This window comes from Podarcis pityusensis (genome assembly GCF_964106645.2).
Source record: "Podarcis pityusensis genome assembly, chromosome: Z".
Classification (NCBI taxonomy): Eukaryota; Metazoa; Chordata; class Lepidosauria; order Squamata; family Lacertidae; genus Podarcis; species Podarcis pityusensis.
In genome coordinates this window covers 32,053,487-32,072,132 of record NC_138044.1, presented here as the reverse complement: position 1 = coordinate 32,072,132, position 18,646 = coordinate 32,053,487, and the positions used below count along the sequence as shown (strand labels likewise).

The 18,646-nt window shown below is 45.5% G+C and overlaps 1 protein-coding gene across 1 annotated transcript; it reads left to right on the top strand.

The window, feature by feature from the left end:
• Positions 1–1,545: 1,545 nt before the first annotated feature.
• Positions 1,546–18,225, top strand: CLIC2 (chloride intracellular channel 2). The gene is made up of 6 exons (XM_080990267.1): positions 1,546–2,023; positions 8,841–8,950; positions 9,690–9,815; positions 14,020–14,126; positions 15,234–15,415; positions 16,609–18,225. Exons 1-6 carry the CDS (start codon positions 1,967–1,969, stop codon positions 16,768–16,770), a joined length of 744 nt encoding a protein of 247 aa, XP_080846393.1. The 5' UTR covers positions 1,546–1,966; the 3' UTR covers positions 16,771–18,225.
• Positions 18,226–18,646: the final 421 nt, after the last annotated feature.

Below are 18,646 nucleotides of genomic sequence, written 5' to 3'. Positions count from 1 at the left end.
CTGTTTCCTTCCTTTTTTAAACCAGTTATGTAAAACTTGTTTTTTGGATTTAGATGCCCCTTGTGGTCTGATGCCCTAGACAGTCACTTACTCAGCTTGCAGATATATATATCCTCTCAGGTTCATTTTTAAATTGGCCATCATATACCTGGGTTACGATGCCTATCGATTTTGGTTTGTACTTTAAAGCAGCAGTTTTGCCAAGAGATCAGTAGCAGCCTGGACAATCTCTTGGTAAAATGTAGGCCAAGGTGAGGTGAACAGAAAGCCAGGCAGCTGCTCCCTCCCCACAAAAGCAGTGGCTGTGGAGTTCTTGAACCCCAAAATCTGTGTTGAGTGAGGCTGGTGGGAGCCATAATCCCAAACATCTGGAGTGCATTGGGCTGGGGAAGGCTGGGTTAATCCCTCAGCAACACATCAATAAGTTTGGTTGAATGCCCCACAGCCAAAGAGATTGTCTCATCCACCACTGCCTACAGAATACGCTGGTTTTGAAAACTGAGGTCAGCAAGGACAAAAAGGCAAGACACAGAGGAGCACCAATGGAGCTCTTTAAACAGAGCTGTGAAAGGCGGCTATTTATGGCAGAACACAACATACTGGACAAACATCAGCCGGTTTTGCCTCGTGGCTTGCTCCGAAGAAAGGCAGCATGGTTTCTCTACAGTTTCTAGGCTTTGTTAAATTGTTTAGAGAGGAAAACTTCCTCCCTTCAAAATAAGGGGAAAGATTCAGTTGTGTTGAGTGATAGTTTTTTGTTTAGTTTTAGAGTTTTGTTTTCATTTTGTTTATTAAATGAAATAAAATATAATGTGTAAACATATTGAGTTTGGTCATGGGATCTGCAATAAAATGTTGCAGTGTGGAATGATGCCAGGGTTCTTGCCAGTCAGTTATCTGATCTTCCAGAATATTCCTTTCTTCATTCCCATCCCTCCCATCCTGCACAGACACTCAGCCGCGGGGTGAGGGGCAGCATAAAATGTTGCTGAGGGCCACCCAAAAAAGGCCTTGAGGGCCGCATGTGGGCCACACGTTGGAACACCCTGCTCCAGCAATAATGTGTGGGGTTGAAGGAAGGGGATGTGGGGCTGCAGGGGATGTGGAAGTTGCAGATGCTTTGGGGTTATTGAGGTTCTGGATGTGAGGGAGTAATAGGTGTGTTTTACCGGGGTTTGTGTTGGTATGTGGGGTTGTATTTGTATGCATTGGAGTCTGTGGGGTTGCAGGTGTGTGTTGCAGTGTGATATATTGTGGGGGAATTTTGTCAAGGGGCTGTTTTTTCCAGTTCTTTGTGTGTCTGAGCATCGCCAGTGTGTGGAAAGGGTATTTCATGGTACCCATGACAGTTTATTAGATTTCTAAATGTGCCCCTGGGGCCCCCCAAAACGGGAGTGTCTTAGTATACTGGAAGTACTTGAGAGAAGGTATCACACGCACCCCAGAAAACCCCCCAAATCTAGGAGTGATATATTAAATAGGGACCTCTTAAACCACTACAGGAAAATCTCCGGCTTGTTTCCTGTAATAGAAACTCTGGTAGCTGTGGAGTTCCACTCAAAGAACAGAAGTTATTCTGGGATGTTTCTCAGAGAGTCAGGGCAACATCTGGCTTCCTTGATACACCAGAGGAGAAGGTGGTGTGTTGCTCTTTGATAGCCCAACATTGCTGACTCACGCCTGGAACCTGGTAGGTCTCTGTGGAAATCCCCCCCACCCCATGGGGTCAGTCTGCACACCTCAAAGCTGCTGGCTTAAATAGTTTGGAGGAAGGAAGCAAAGTGACGGGGGTGAACTCATAGCCAAGTGACATACAGTCCTGGAGAGGGACTCATCTTCACGGCTGCCTGGAGAAAAACACCGTACTGTCAGAACTCCCACCTGCTTCCCTGTGGACATTTGTTGAGAGACAACCAGAGCGAAATAACCGTTCACCAGCAGTGTTTTGCGGGCAGAAGAAGAGACGATGGCAAGTCGACTCCGCAGCCCCCTGAAGGAACCAGAGATCGAGCTCTTTGTCAAGGTAAGGGTTGGACTAATAGACTGGTGTTGTCAGGGTGAAGCTTTGGGGCAGAAGCCGGTCAGCAAAATATGTTTAGTAATGGGACCTGCAACAACAGCCCTGGGGTATTTTTGCATCAGCCTCAGATCAGCTGCTGCTTTCCCCTCTTCCCAGAGTGAATAGGAAGGTCCCCAAATGCAGTTGGGCTGGCTCAGTTAAGCGAAGTAATCCTGTAAGATTTATAGGAGTCATTCAACTAAAATTTATTCGCAGAAGACCTGTTTGTTTGTTAAAGATTTTCTTGATTTACAAAAGTGTTTGCAATGTATCTCTCTTGTATTTCCCCCCCCCCCCCATGTAACATTTTTACAAATCAGTTTCATTTGTTGAGACATTAGGAAGAAAAGGGAGGGGAGGGGAGAAGATGGGTGGGGTCGGGTGGCGATGTTTCTATTGTACTTACTGTATGTAGGGTTTGGTGTCAGCATTGCTTGTGCAGGTTCTTTGCTGTTCGCTTGTCTTCCTTTGGTGGTGAGAGAGGTTGGGGTTGGCCTAGGGTGTGGCTGTTCATTTGTGGTTGGCTGTGGTGGTCTTTGTTTTCATGTATGAGTGGGGTGGGTGGGTGTTTTGGATCAGGTTAGCCATATTGATTTGTATGCTGTTGGTGGATTTTTGTCGTTGTCTTGTTGGGCTGTGTATGTGCTAAAGGGGAGCCGTACCGGGGTGAAGGTGTCTTCTTCTATTTGTCCCTGTGTCAGTTTCAGTTTATTGGTTAATTTTTCTAGTAAGGCTGTTTCCCATACTATTTGGTACCATTGGTCCATGCTTACTCCTGACAGGTCTCTCCAGTGTCTAGTTATGATGCTTCTGGCTGCTGAAATTAGGTGGGTTCTTTGTAGTGTAAGTGGGCATTATTGTCTTAGCAGATGTTTAGTAAGGCCAATTCTGGGGTGATTTCTAATACTTGCTTAGTTATTTTACTTACTTCTCGTATGGTTATTGTCCAGAATTGTTGGATTTTGGGACACTCCCACCACATGTGGAGGTATGTGCCTCGCAGAAGACCTGTTGAAGTTAATGGAGCAAATTTGGGCTCCATCTGTACTATCCATTTAAAGTGGTTTCAAAATTCACAGCTTCTCCCAAAGAATCCTGGGAACTGTAGTTTGTTAAAGGCACTGAGAGTGTTCGGAGACCTCTATCCCCATCATGGAGCTACAATTCCTTGAGAGGTTTAACAATCATCCCTCTTCCAGGGAACTCTGAAAACTGTAGATCTGTGCGGGGAACAGTAGATCCCTTAACAACTCTCAGCAACTTAGTTGAGTACCACCCACTTAGTCCAAAGTTTAAGATTAGCTTAACTGTGCCACTGCATTAATGTGCTATATTCCTATGTGTTTGTGCACTTCTTTGTGCTTATAAATAGCCTGTCTGACACACCGAAGTTTTGGTTGCATGCTTGGGTGTGACCAGTTCACAGACCCAAAAGTTTGAACTTGCTTGGATTTCACAACACTGAAGATTTAGTGTACTGATGTGTACACAGTGTGCCCACGGGAGCCAGGGACTGAGTATACGCCATACATTTAAAGCTGTTTTGCCTCCTAAAGAATCCTGGGAACTGTAGTTTGTTCAGGGTGCTGGGTTGTAGCTCTGTAAGGGATAAACTACAGTTCCCATGCTTCTTTGGTGTCTGTGCTTTAAATGTATGTTGCATGTGCAACAAGTCTCTGCCTCCAACACAGATTCACGCCATAGATTCCATATTGTTTGCTTGGCTTTCGGTGTTTTCAGAAGCTTAGTTAGTTTGGGGACAAGTGCGGGGAGAGGCAGTGCTCCTCTCAGGAAGTTGTTGTGCCTGGCGTTCACCCTTAACTTATCAGCCCTGTCACAGAGATCTGTCCCATAGTAAATGTGAATGTTTTTACAGGATACAGATAAGAACTGTGCAGTGCCCAAAAAATGGCTGCAGTATTTATTTCGTTGTTGTTGTTGTTATTCTTTTAAAGCTATATCTTTCAGCCTCTCTTGCTAAGGCTTTGTGCAAACTGTACCTTTAAAGCACATTCGAAGCCCATTCTTCCCTCACATACTTCTGGGCACTGTGGTTTGTGAAGGGTTGCTGAGAATTATAACTGAAAGATTGATAGAAGAGTTCAGTGCAGTTGTTGCTGGACTATAACTCTCATCAGGCAAAATAAAAAAAATCCTTCCAGTAGCACCTTTAAGACCAACTAAGTTAGTTCTTGGTATGAGCTTTCGTGTGCAAGCACACTTCTTCAGATACACTGAAACAGAAGTTGCCAGATCCTTCTATATAGTGAGAAGGTGGGGAGGGGTATTACTCAGAAGGGTGGTGGGAATTGGAGATTAGCAGATAGCTGAGATGAGCCTGCTGACGACTCTTAACGACTGTAATAGGTCTTACAGGAAAAGGCAAGGGGTGAGAAGGTGAGAAATGGCTTAGTCTCATCAGGCAATTCACTTTGCATTTAAAAGCGAATCCATCAAATCTGAAACAACACGTGAACCTAAACGCAGCTATTCTTCGAAACCAGACCATGTTTACAATAATTTTTTCTTTAAAAATTCATATATTAGAGGAAAGTGTACATAAAATTAATATATTAGTGTAAATAACAAAGAAAAATGCATTGTATTGGGGAAATTGCTTGCAAAGATGTGTATTTAGTCAAAACTGCATATTAAAAAGTGTGTATTAGGAGAAATGCTGGCACATAATCACAATGATTTTTTTTTAATCGCAAATTTCTGCAAAATGTGGAGAACTAAATTTAAGTTTTGAAAAATGAGAAACAGAGAGAACTGAAATTGACATGTTTTGCTGAAACTAAGCAGGTCTTGGTATAGTCAGTGCTTACAGAGGAGACTTCCTAGGAGCAAAAAGTGTGCTTGAGTTCCATGAAAGAAGGAAGATGGGATATTGAATAGGTAAACTCAGATTTTCAGCGTAGGGCTGCTCCTTATGCAGGGTCCGTGATCCGTCGAGCTCAGTATACAAGGGGTGTGCAATTTCTTTGCCCCTGAGAGCCAGTTGCAGGCAACAGTGGTTGCTGGAGAGCAACCCATCAGTAAATTGATATAGTATTACTGGTCTACCTTGCAGGAGTGTTGTAAAGATTGCTGACAGCACCTCTGAAGCACTACAGCTTCACTTATCTTAACAAATCATAATTAAGGTACCAAAGGTTGGGTTTCATGGTCCATTCTCTTAACAATGCCCTTGGTTGGTGGATCTCTGGGTTCTAGTAGAAAAACAAAGTAAACCCCACAATACTAAAACCAGTCTAGACCTGACATAAGCGGTGTTCAATATCATATTTAATAAGTGGACATTTTGTGCACCTGTGAACATAGTGGTTGAGCTGGGTGCTCCTGTACATGTAACATTCAAGTACTTTCACACAAACACTTGTCCACATGTAGGGACAACTTGTCCCTCTGTTCAGTGTAAGGTGTGAATGAGCCTATATTGGGAAAGTGGGAAGTTGCCAGGTGACTGTTTCTTTTCTTTTTCTTCATTTTCTGAAAATAAGTTTCTATACCTTAGTGTTGTACAGGAGAGTGGTTTCAAACTAAAGCAGGCTAACATGATTGTGCGAAGTTATTGCCACATCAAATCTCAAGAGTTCAAAGAGGGTGTTGTTGTGGGGAAAACACAGATTCGATCTCTGGAAAAGATGAATAGGCTCCTTAGCTTCACTAATGAAAAGAAACAGAAATAAAAAGATGGGGATTATGGAAAACTTTAGTGTATTATTTCCTCCACACCTTCCCTCTTGAGGTTTTCCCTGGCCAGTGTGCAGACTCCCTTCCTGTTGGACTACAATACCAAAACACTGTCATTCGCCTTCCAGGTTTCCCAACCAAGAGTTCTGTGTATTTTCCTTTATCTCACTTCCCGAGGCCCTGACAGCCACAGGCCAAGAAGATAATGTTTTGCCACAATAGACTGGCAAAGAACACCAAGGGCTTTCAGTATTGCTTTCACCCCTGATACAGCTCCCACCTAAGGAAACGGAAGCAATGTACGGTTTCATTTGAAAGCAAGAGAAAGAAAATAAATAATGCCAGCTTCCAGCTAAGCGGCACCTCCCAGGGTTTGAGATGGGGTGGGCTTAGCCTGGTGATCTGTTCATGAGAGCTACTCAGTGGTGACTGCTGTCTGTTGCGCCTGGGGTTGGGGGGCAAGGGGCATGGCAGCTGGTGGCAGGATAAGGGCAGATCCACACCATGCATTTAAAATACATCCAACACACGTCCAAAGCACATGGCTTCCCTCAAAGAATCCCAGAAACTGTTACGGGCACTGCCCCTCACAGAGCTGCAATTCCCGGCACCCTTAACAAACAACAGTTCCCAGGATGCTTTGGGAGAAGTCACATGTTTTAAATGTATGGTGTGGAGTCCTGCTTGACTCAGGAATAACAACAAGCAAAGCTAAAGGCGTAATTTGCTGCTGCAACAAAACAGCTCCCAAAACCCATTTCAAAGTGGTATGAGATTTGGCGACTGGTAACTTGCTCAAGAATCGGAGTCTAGGCTACAGTTCTGTGCAAGTTTGCATTGGAGTAAGCCTCAGTGGAACTTTCATCTGAGTAGCTGCATAGGGATGAGTACCATGTCCCAGCAATGACTCTGTTTCTCAGGTAGCTGGAGAAAGAGAGCTAGGCTGCTACACTTTAGTTGTGTAGAGGAGTGCATTTCAGTAGCTGCAGCTTGCATAACAAGCTACAGTGTCCAAGAGTTCATTCTTCCATAAATCCATTAAAATTGCAGGAGCCACCTGTCCTATTTGCATCTGGAACCCGTCTTTCTCTCCCTCACACACTCAATTCCTGCCTTCATCTGTTCCCTCGCTCCAACATAGTAATATTATGCATGCTTACATGGACGCGGGTGGCACTGTAGGTTAAACCATAGAGTCTAGGGCTTGTCAATCAGAAGGTCGGTGGTTCAAATCACCGCAACAGGGTGAGCTCCCGTTACTCGGTCCCTGCTCCTGCCAACCTAGCAGTTCGAAAACACCTCAAAGTACAAGCAGATAAATAGGTACCGCTCTGGTGGGAAGGTAAACGGTGTTTCCGTGCACTGCTCTGGTTTGCCAGAAGGGGCTTAGTCATGCTGGCCACATGACCCAGAAGCTGTACGCCGGCTCCCTCGGCCAATAAAGCGAGATGAGCGCCGCAACCCCAGAGTCGGCCATGACTGGACCTAACGGTCAGGGGTCCCTTTACTTTTACCTTTACATGGAAATAAGACCCACAGAACTGGACTGACATCTGAGTACATGCCCATACATGCCCATATTATGTAAAAATTTAATTCTAGTTGAGGGTGCATTCATCTTGATTTGTTTGCAGGAGCATTAGATAGTGGTTGCATATACAACATACATACATGTAAAGTACTTTTAAAGCACATGACTCTCCCCCCCCCCCCCCGAATCCTGGGAACTGCAGCTTACTCCTCACAGAGCTATAGTTGACAGAACTCTTAGAAAACTATAGTTGCCAGGATTTTTTTTAGGAAGGTCAGTTGTTTTAAATGTACAGTGGTACCTCTGGTTATGTACTTAATTCATTCCGGAGGTCCGTTCTTAACCTGAAACTGTTCTTAACCTAAAGCACCAGTTTACCTAATGGGGTCTCCTGCTGCTGCCGTGCCGCCACCCCACAATTTCTGTTTTCATCCTGAAGCAAAGTTCTTAACCCGAGGTACTATTTCTGGGTTAGTGGAGTCTGTAACCTGAAGCATATGTAACCTGAGGTACCACTCTACTTTAAATGTATTTATTAAATTTCTATACTGCCCTTCATCTGAGGATCACTGGGCAGCTTACAATATAAAAACACTAAAATACATACCATAATAACAAACAGGTTAGATGATGTTGCATCAAAACAAGTGTTATCCCACACTTTCCAATGCATTTTCTCCATCACTTTCCTTATTGCAAAAAGTCCAATGTTGCAGAGAAGTGTGTTTGTTGCAGAAGATCTCTCCATCAGCTATAACTATGCAACCTGTATTTGCTGGTACGTGAATGAATCCCACCCAGAAATACTGACATTGCACCCTTAATCACTGCCTCAGGTTTCCTCTGGAGCTAATGTAGTGGTAAAAAACTACTGACATTTAAATCTCACCTCTCCTGTGGCCAGCACCTCTCTCATCCCTTTCTCCAAAATACTGGTATACCGACACTGACCTTCTTTATGGCCTTACTATGATGGATGTAAAGTGAGACGAGATGAACTCTCCATCCCTGGGGCTATTTGAGCAAAGAGAGAGCAGTCACCTTCCAAGGATGCTGTAGTTGTATCTTGTACTTCAAATCCTGCATTAAATGGGGTGTGTAGATTTGATTACCTCTAAGCAGTGCTATTTTTCTGGAAAAAGAGGTGCCAGAACTCACCATAAACGCCTCCCTTGTTCTCTTATAATGGCAATGGTGCCCACTTAAGAGGTGCCGGAACTGAGTTCCAGCAAGTTCCAGCTGGGGGGGACCCTGCCTCTAAGGCCCCATTCAGCTCTAAAATTTTAAGTTCTGTGAACACCCAACACTAAATAAATAAAGCATTTTTAACCACCATTTTCCACAAAGCAGCTGCCAGCATGATCTGAGACTTCTCTGTTGCATGTGCACCATATAATGCAGAAAATTAGCTGTTTAGAACTGCCAGAATCTTTCCTTGTCGGGGGTGTGTGTGTGTGTGTGTGTGGGTGTGGGTGTGGGTGTGGGTGTGTGTTGTGAAGCTCCTCTCATAGAGGGATGGCCATTGAGTGCTTCCCATTCTGCCTCTAACTGCAGGCTGGCTTAGATGGAGAGAACATTGGGAACTGCCCCTTCTGCCAAAGCCTCTTCATGGTCTTGTGGCTCAAAGGCGTCCGGTTCAACGTGACAACAGTTGATATGACCAGGTAAGAGGATGGAGGTGGACCTCTGCATCCTTCATGCTTCACAAAGGATTAGAGAAATTCCAAGACCTGCAGTTTGGCAGCATCTTTATTAGGAACATTATATATATATATATATAGAGAGAGAGAGAGAGAGAGAGAGATAAAACATAATAGTGAACAAGCTTCTGAGTTCTCGAGAATTGTTAATCAGGCAGAACTGGTTAAACAAAGCAGAGAGGTGGGTGGCTGGGGGAAGAAAGGAAAAAACAAGATTTTTGTATTGTAGCCATAAGGTCTGCATCTTTCTAGATGAAACTTCTTTTAAAGTCTGTGCATCTATCTACACACACACACACTCTGTCTGTCATAGAGGCAAACATCTATTCCAGTCAGGCAAAAACACTCAAGGATGATGCAAAGCTGTTTTGGTGGGGGTGTCAACCTGGGAAGTGGGTGTGGCCTGGGGATAATCCCAAAGGCCAGATAGAGTGCCCTGGAGGGGTGCATTTGGCCCTCAGGCCTGAGGTTCCCTGCAATCCACAGTTAACTTTTGGGATGCAGGGCCATTGTTGCAGTGATAGCCACGTGGAGATAGATGCACAGTCTTTAAAAGAAACTTAGAGGAGTGGCTGCTAGCCATGATATCTAAATGGAGCCTCCATTTAGGCACCAATATAGGCAGAATACCTCCAATATAGGCAGAAGGAGACTCTTTTCCTTTTCTTTTCTTTTCCTTCTTCTGTTGACCCCCATTGTTTAGGAAACCTGAAGAGCTAAAAGACCTGGCCCCTGGGACCAAGCCTCCGTTCATGGTGTTCAACAAGGAGCTGAAAACAGACTTCCTGAAGATTGAAGACTTTCTGGAGCAGACTCTTCCACCACCCAAGTACCTCAATATTTAACATCTTAGGCTCCTTTCATTTCCTCCTAGCTACATATCCCTCTGAAAATGTTAGCCCCTTTGCCCTGATTTCAGATGTTATTTCGGTTGTGCAGAAAAAGCACTTGATGCATGTACAGAGGCACTCTCTTCTTCATGTGCAGTGCCAGGTGCTGAGGCAGAATCCTGTTGCATTTTCCATGCACAATGTAGAGAAACTGCCTTCCACTTGTAAAAGCTGCATCCTGTCAATTCAAACCAAGCAGGGCAATTCAAGCTGTAGTCTTATTTATTGGGTTATTTTATCTGTTTGACTGTCCCTTTCACTCTGACCGAATGTGCAGTGCTCCCTAAATGTGCACTCTGACCGAATGTGCAATGCTCCCTAAATGAACCAGGAGGATAGGTTTTGCAACCACCACCTTTGGCAGGGCTTCAAGTGTCTTTAACAGCTGTGAAGCACATAGAAAGGCATTGAATAAAGTATTCCCTATCATGGTGCTGTCGCTGAGGGAGAAAGCTGCATCTGTTGAGGTTTTACATGTGCTGCCATGGTTAAAGGGACAGGAGCCTTATTACCTGTAGATGAGGGGCTGTGGGATGCTGGCAGTGAGGAACAGATAAAAAAAGGCTGGTCACAGCTGCACCATACATTTAAAACACTATTCTCCCACTTTAATAGATGTGGGGAATCCTGGGAACTGTACTGTGTTACGGGTGCTGTTAATAAGCTACAGTTTGCATGGATGGTAAAGTGGTATAACAGTGCTTTCAGTGTATGGTGTGGATGTGACTAGAATCAGGAACTTGCATCAATCAGACCTTGGAAATAAACACGGCTTGTGCTGCATGCTCTACCCTTTTTATAAACAGTAGAGGTATAAATAGATTTATTTATAACACACCATATAAAAGCACTCCTTCGTCCAAAGAATAGCTCAACATTCTATTGTTGGGGAAAGGAGAATAAGGCACTATTATATCAGGCTCCTCCCATGTACCGTAGGAAGCCCATGGCAGCCCTTACAGCGTCTATTTTCTTTAGGCCACTGGGAAATGGTTGTGCCATCATAATCATTTGTGTTTCGAGAAAGATATAAGGGTGCAGAAGCAACCACACAGGCAGGCCTTGCTAGCCCAACACGTAATGTCAGTCTACTTGGAATTTTTTTATTTAGGAAATCCAGCTCCCCAGGTGAAACCAAAAATTCATTTCTGAGTGCTTCCAAACACCCTGTTTATGGAGCATTCACCCCAATATGTATGCACAGAGATTAGCCAATGTTGGCTACTTAATGAGCATCCATCTTGCTTTGTTTGTAGGGAGGTCAGATGACGTTGCATCAGAGTAAGTGTTGTCCTACACTTTCCAGTGCATTTCCCCATTCCTTTCCTTACTGCAGAAAGTCTGATCTTTCAGAGAACCAGTTACACAGCTTGATTTTGCTGGTATGTGGTTGAATCCCACTAAAAATTAGCAACGGTCTGCAAGTGCCCCCACCCTTTTCCTGTTGTTTTTGTTTCTGTCCTCACAAGACAAAAATGGTTTTTGCCTCCACCGTGGCAGGGATGTGTGACTCAAGGCAGGGCCTGCCCTACCACAAGGCACAGTGAGGCTACTGCCTCAAGCAGCAGACACTGGTGAGCAGTGGCAGCTGCTCTCTGGTTGTTCCCTCCAAATCCACTGGCCATTCTCGTCTTGTGAGGGGGCAGACGGGTGCATGCTTCTTGGCCTGTTATGCTCCCGCCCTCCACAAGCTGATTTGATGCCTTCAGGTGTACTGAGAGGATTCTGGCCTGTCATCAGGACTGAAGTAATAAGAATCAATTGCCAATCTAGTTAGATTCTCTACAAGGAATGCAGAGGGGGCATCATTTTGTCCTTTGCCTTTGGACTAGTGAATTCCACCATCCTTGATCCTTGGCCATGCTGGCTGGGGCTGATGGGAGTTGGAGTGCACAGGTTTCCCATCCCAAAAATTCCCAAACCCTGTACAGAAGGCGACAGCAACAGAGTCCAGAGCGACACAATTTTAGCTCCGCTAGGATGCTCACCAACGTGATAGCTGTGTCTTTTGGAATGTGAAATGAACATATGCAACTAAGCAACGACCTCTTGCAGGGGGTGGAGTGGCCGTGATTTTGGCCTCCCGTTGAGAGACAGGGACTGCTTGTAAAACCCATCTGTTTCCCCACCAGGATCGGGGAGGAAGTGTATTGGCTGGAGAGATTAAAAAACAATAAAGGGAAGTTCTCTATCACTGCAGGGAAGAGGGGGGGGGGGGTTGAGGAGGAGAGAGAAGGACACAGAGAGCCCCAAAGAAAGTGGAAGAGGCACAAAGAAGGTTGCAAACGGGAAGACTACATGCATGCCCCAGTGTTCAGTTGTAGGGATGCAATGGCAGGGATGTTCAAGAATTTATTTCCACCCCCACTCCCTTATGGGGTCTCTTTGCTCTTTAAAGGACTGTACATCCATAGCCAAGCCAAGGGAAACAAGAGAGCTAAGGATAGGAGCATAGCCAAGATGCAGTCATAGTTGGCACGTGCTCTCTCAATTCTCTGGCCACAGCTGCAGTAAACAGGAGGCACTTTAAAGGACTAATGCTCTGCAAAGGGTCTCCCTTGCAATCAGTCGCAAGCGCAAGAGAAACGCAGATGCTTTGCTGGCCAGGGTTGATGGGAGCCGGAGTCCAATGACACCCAGAGGGCCACAAGTACTGTATCCCAGCTCTAACCACTAGGCTGCAATGGTTCTTAACTTCTTGGGGAGAAAGAAAGTGTATGCCATTCTGAATCTAATCTTTCAGGTGTCACACGAGAGTATGCCCAGAGAACTATGCTGTTTTCATGTTCCACATTCCTTTGTTGTAAAAAAAAGAAGAAAGCCCAAAAGACACTTTGGTGTCAAAATTTCAGCTAAAGACACTAAGGCATACCATATATTTAAAGCATGTTTAAACCACGTGATACTCCCTAAAGGATCCTGGGCACTGTTGTTTACTAAGGGTGCTGGGAATTATAACTCGGTGAGGGACAAACTGCTGTTTCCAGGATTCTTTGGGGGAAACGATGTGCTTGAAATATATGGCGTGTCCACAGCCTAAAAGGTCAGTGCCAAGGGCTCGAAGGAAATGCAAAGTATTACAGCAGTACCCTCTGCTGGTTGTAAGTTGCATTGCTGGTACCTACAAGCTTTTCTCTTCCCACAAACCAGCACCAGCAGGGCTTTAAAGCTGTGCAGAGGCTGAATGCTCAGCAAATTGCCAGCCCTGCCTGATCAAGTTTTGTTGCCTACTAGCAAAGCTTATTTTTACAAGGTCAGCATCATTGGGCTCCCAGTAGTGGTCCATCACTGGCAACCCCTAGAGTCCTCTGATGTTCCTCCTCCTTGATTTTGCTGCCTGCTCGCCTGTCTTCTCTAAAGCAGGAAGCAGGAGGGCTGAGCAAAGAGGAGGAGGAGGAAGAGGAGCATCCTTTTCAGTGGTGATGCAAATTGGGCCCAAGGGGTCCCTTGCGGGTTTCCTATGACCACTGCAAAAACAGGGTGCAGAACTAGATGGCTCACTGGCCGGCCTGGTGCAGCAGCAGGGCTTTTTCTTATGTCATTTTGACAACACAAGCCAGCACCCAGTGGCAAAAGCAATGGGGAGGTGGATGCCCAGACAGCGGTGGCTGAAGGCATCTTGTCCAGGACTTACCCTCCCTGCAAAACTGAAGACAACACTTCCACTTAGATACAGGATTTCTCTGTAGCATCTCAACAGTTGACATGAAGCTTCAGGGTTTAGCGTGCCTCTTAGAGTCTTCAGAATGAGGTGTAAAATCTTAGTGGGGAGAAGCCAGAATCAGGTTGTTTTCTGCTTAGCTTGAGAGATAACACTGTTTACTCAGCTACCAGGTATTTCCTATAACCTGCCAGGTTCCACCTCCTGTTTCTGCTGGGTACCACTAGCCTCCACCCCTACTCTACCAGACTCTGCCCCTTTTTACCCTACTGAGGTTTCAGAGACCTTGTGCTGTGCTCAGTTGTATGCCATGTCTCTAGAATACCTTGTTATGGTGTCCAGAATTGTGTCTCTTGTTCTTTCAAGCTCTTATGAGATGGGGTTCGAGACAATAATATAAGCAAGTGGCTGGTTCAATGGAAGCATGAGAGTTCTGAGTTATTTTCCTGCACATCTAAATTAACTCTGTGCTTCTAATTAAGATACCCCCGGCTCACCCCACAAAACCAGGATTCTATGGCTGTTGGCAGGAACATTTTTGCCAAGTTCTCTGCGTACATCAAGAACCCCCACAAGGAAGCAAACAAAAGTAAGATTATTAAATTTATTTCCTTTGGGAAATATCTAGAATGAAATAAGCAAGGACAATACATAGGAGTGATGCTAATTGTATTATCATATTCATAAGAGGGGACTCGATAATCTGGGAGTCATGGCATTTATTTTAGGGGGGCAGGCTTCATGTTAGCGGGGATAGAACCGAGTTATCTGTGATGCAATTGGTCAGTTAGCTAAGTATTTAAATTTATTTAATTGAATTTCTCCTTCCCAAAACGATACACGAACTAAAATACCGCTGTCTTTTGCCATGTGCACTTATTCAAATTTTGTGATGCCACTTTTCCAACCAAACAATGTTTACAAAAATGCACATATTAGGGCATAAAAACAAATATATTAGTGAGAATCATATTCAAAAGTGCATTACAGAAGTCTGTACATGAGTGAACACTGTGGGCAAAAAATGTGTTTACAAGAATAAATTTGCACTAAAATCCAGATTAATTTTAAATTGGTTCTAATTTTTAATTGGTTTTAATCACCAAATTGCCTGTACCACCTGCCCTGCCACCTCCACTGATGGCAGAGAAGTGGCACTAGCATCAGCACTGATTTGGGGTGAGATCTCAGTGAGATCTTATCTGATTTTGGCAATATCTTGCCTGAAATTGGCAAGGTGTCAGCCAACATCAGTGCTGATGCAGGCACCACTTCTCTGCCACTGACGGAAGCAATAAAAGGGTTGCCACCTGGAGGGCTTCCACCACCTGCGGTGGGAGCCACACCCCATCTAATGGCTGAACCAGCCCTGATGGTTAAGCAAAACTGGAAGCAACAAGCGTCCCCATTCTCCTCCTGGCTGTGCCAGGGGTGGACAGAAGGAAAGGTGTTTGTGCAAGCCTAAGGCTTTCCTAGGCTTGTTCATGCCATGCTGAGCTATGGTATAGCTTGGCAGCCAAATGTAGCCATTATCTTGCCCATATGCAAAGCCCTTAAAATATAACAGTGTTGACATATTTCAGGGCAGTCCATCAATCAATAGATAAAATTGGTTAGAAAGCAAAAGCGAAATGATGGACTAAAACTGTTTAAATTGGACAAACACTTAAATTCGTGGCTGGTTCTTATGATTCAGATATGGAAAAGGCTTTGTTGAGAGAATTCAAGCGCCTGGATGATTATTTAAGCACTCCACTCCCAGAGGAAATTGACCAAGATTGTGCAGAAGATGTGCCGGTCTCCAAGAGAAAGTTCCTAGATGGGAATTGGATGACATTAGCTGATTGCAACCTGCTTCCTAAACTCCACATAATCAAGGTGAGTACTTTTCCCAGTATACTAAGCTGATGATGTCTGTTCCAGAGATCAAGGCTCAGTTCTCCAAGCGGCTGCTTATGGGTAGGGATGCAAGAAGGCATTTCCCGTTCTGCCCCATGTTTATTATTATTGTATTTTATTTTAGTTATTAAATTTATATACCACCTTTTCCTCCAAGGAGCTCAGGGTGGTGTACTTGGTTCACCAATCTGCATTGCATCCTCACAACAACTCCACGAGGTCAGTGGGGCTAGACAGTGACTGGCCCAAGGTCACCCAGTGAGCTTCACGGCTAAGTGGAGATTCGAACCGTGGTCTCCCAGGTCAGAGTTCAACACTCTTATACACCACATCTGTCACTTACAGCACTGTTTCTGTTCCACTGCAGCTTGTCTTCCACCCAAGATGTTGCTTGATTGCAGCCTTGACTTGAGATGGGCTAAATATTTGTCACTAGACCACAGGATCAGAATTTCCCAAATGCTGCCATACAACAAACAAGGGCTGGGAAAGGCCTTAGCTCATTGGCAGAGCATCTGCTTTCCATGCAGAATGTCCCAGGTTCAGTCCCCAGCATCTCCAGGAAGGACTAGGAATGTCCTCCCTCTGAATCCCTGGAGTGCCACTGCCAGTTAGTGCAGGGAGTATTGAACTAGATAAACCAATGGTCTGACTCAGTTTAAAGCATCTTCCTGTGTTCCTCTATGTAAGCTAAAGCACAGAGAGACTGTTGTCAACTTCTGTCAAGGTCACGCTCTCTACCTTAACTACATCTGGCATCGACATGCAGCTGGCCAGGCCCACACACTCCATCAGGGCCCACCAGTGCTGATGGCTGCCACAAGCCCCTCTCTGCAGTGGGTTCTGGGAGACTGCCATTTAAAATTTCCCATGATGCCTTGGAGCGCCCAATGTTCTGCACTCTGGGCCACCGTAGGCAATTTAAAATGGCTGCCTCTTGGAACCAGCCAGGGGCAGACAGCTGCACATTTCCCACTGGAATTCTACCACCAAGGAAGCTTGCTAAGGTGGGGTGCTGGATAATCCTGCCCAGGGATCATGCCACACCTGGCACCAGCTTTAATCACCAATTAATTGCCCCAACTTTTCTCTCTCCTGAGCAACACTTTGTGCTTAAGAGGAAATCAGTCTCCAATTATTCTTATTTCTCTACATCCATCCCTTCCCCTCAGATCGCTGCAAAAAAGTACCGCAACTTTGAGATCCCCTTGGAGATGACAGCAGTTTGGCGCTATCTCCACAACGCCTACGCCCGCGATGAGTTCAGTCACACCTGCCCAGCTGATGAGGAGATTGAACGCACCTATGCCACTGTGGCCAAGAAGATGAGCTAAGAGCCATATTCCATTCACATTGGCTCCTGGCATTTCCAACTCTCCTTCTCGAGAGGCTCTCGTCAGTGAGTTCTTTTCATCATGCTGGCTTCAAGAGACACCCCTCACATTTGTTCTGGACACTCCACCACACTAGACCTAAAGGAGTTCTTCAAACTTTTTTAGGGAAAAAGAAGTCTCTTCATTCTGTCTGTTCTGTCACATCTGAGTGCCTTCTTCCCATGATGAGATGCCCAGAAGTGCTATACATTCCACTTTGTGGTGGCAGAAGTAGCTAACAACCCATGACCTTTGGACATGGTTGGTATGTGGCAGTGGTGGGCTGGTGGCCGTTGAGACTAGTATGGCGGGTAGCTGGGAGGCCAACAGTAGGTGGAGCCAGAGCTGATGGGTGGGGGCTGGGAAACATACACCTGTAAAGTGCCTGCTTGGGGCTGGTGAAGGCAATCATCACTAAATGCTGCCATTTTCTAACCACAACACTCCAGGTTCCCCTTTGGCTCCATCTCAGCTGACAAGACTGTGCCCTATCTGTGCTGGTTGCCCGCCCCAGTTAATAGCTAATGATACTGTATGAGGGTAGTAGCAATGTTTGCAATGTAATCAAATATACAGGTATGTACTGGGGGAAACAATTAAATATATCTCTGGCCCTCCTGTGGCGCATTGGATCAGTGCGTCTGGCTGTTAACCAGAAGGTTGATGGTTTAAGGCCACGCAGGGACAGCTGTGGGCAGGATCCCTACATTGCAGAGGAATGGACTACATGACCCTCAGGATCCTTCTAACTCTACAGTTCTATGATTCTAAAGGATAAATTTTAGAGGAAAAGCTAGGTTTGTTGTAGCAAAAAAAACCCAAACACACAGACATGTCCTTATGGCACATTAAAGATTGAAGGCATGTATTGTTGCCTAATAAATGCACCTTGGCCACAGCCCACTTCATCACACATAGGAACATAGGAGGCTGCTTATTCTGAAAGTTGGGCCATTGATCCATCTTGCTCAGCATTGTCTGGGAGTGGGTCTTAGGTTTCAGGCAGGAGACGCTCCTAACCCTATCTCTTCCCATGAATGACTCTGGGCAATCCTTTTGAAAGTATTGGTACTAATGCAAGTGGGAGGCAGGCTGCCATTTACTCTGCTTTGGCCAGGAAGCTAGAGTTGGGCTGCCCGTCAAAGGAGGCAATATTACGCTAAATAGGTAACTAGTCCGGTCTGGTCCGTGTCAGCTGACCATGGTCCCTTATGCCACAATAATGTGTATTAGTTTTTCAGGTGCCACAAAGGCACTTGCTGGTGTGCTTGTCTCTCAAGGAATCTCTTAGCCTTCTTCCATTGCACTAGAACAAGGAAACTTTCCACTTAAAAAAATAGATGTGCCAGTTTACTGTCTATTCAAAAAACATTTATTTTATATACAAATTTATAATAAACTTTATTTTATATACAACTTCCACAACTTGGCCTGGATATGTGTATGGAAAATCATTGCTGGAGACTGCTTGAGTATGATTGCTGCATGGAGGCAGGGCCGTCTTTAGCATATGCGGCGCCAGGGTGCAAAGATCCGCCCAGCGCCACCATCTTGCTGCTGCTGCCGCCACCACCGCCTCCCGAGTAGTAATAAATGCTACTTTCACGAAGGGAAGACAGGGGGTATGTGGCTGAGGAAGGGAGGTGCTGCCTTCACGCAGGGGAGACAGGTGTGTGGCTGAGGAAGGGGGACCCTACATTCAGGCAGGGGAGACGGGGGTTGTGGGGTGAGGGGGGGTAGATGCTGCCTTCACGCAGCGGAGCCTGGGGGCAAAGGGGAGGCCAACCTGCCGAGCGCCCAGGGCGGCGCTGCACTGCTCCTCCCGGCGTCACACGTG

Bases quoted from the DNA above. Each gene is read 5' to 3' on its own strand.
- CLIC2 (XM_080990267.1), top strand. From the start codon at position 1,967: ATGGCAAGTCGACTCCGCAGCCCCCTGAAGGAACCAGAGATCGAGCTC. The intron at 8,951-9,689 runs GTAAGAGGATGG...CCCATTGTTTAG, and splicing joins ACAACAGTTGATATGACCAG to GAAACCTGAAGAGCTAAAAG. The intron at 9,816-14,019 runs GTACCTCAATAT...CTTCTAATTAAG, and splicing joins CAGACTCTTCCACCACCCAA to ATACCCCCGGCTCACCCCAC.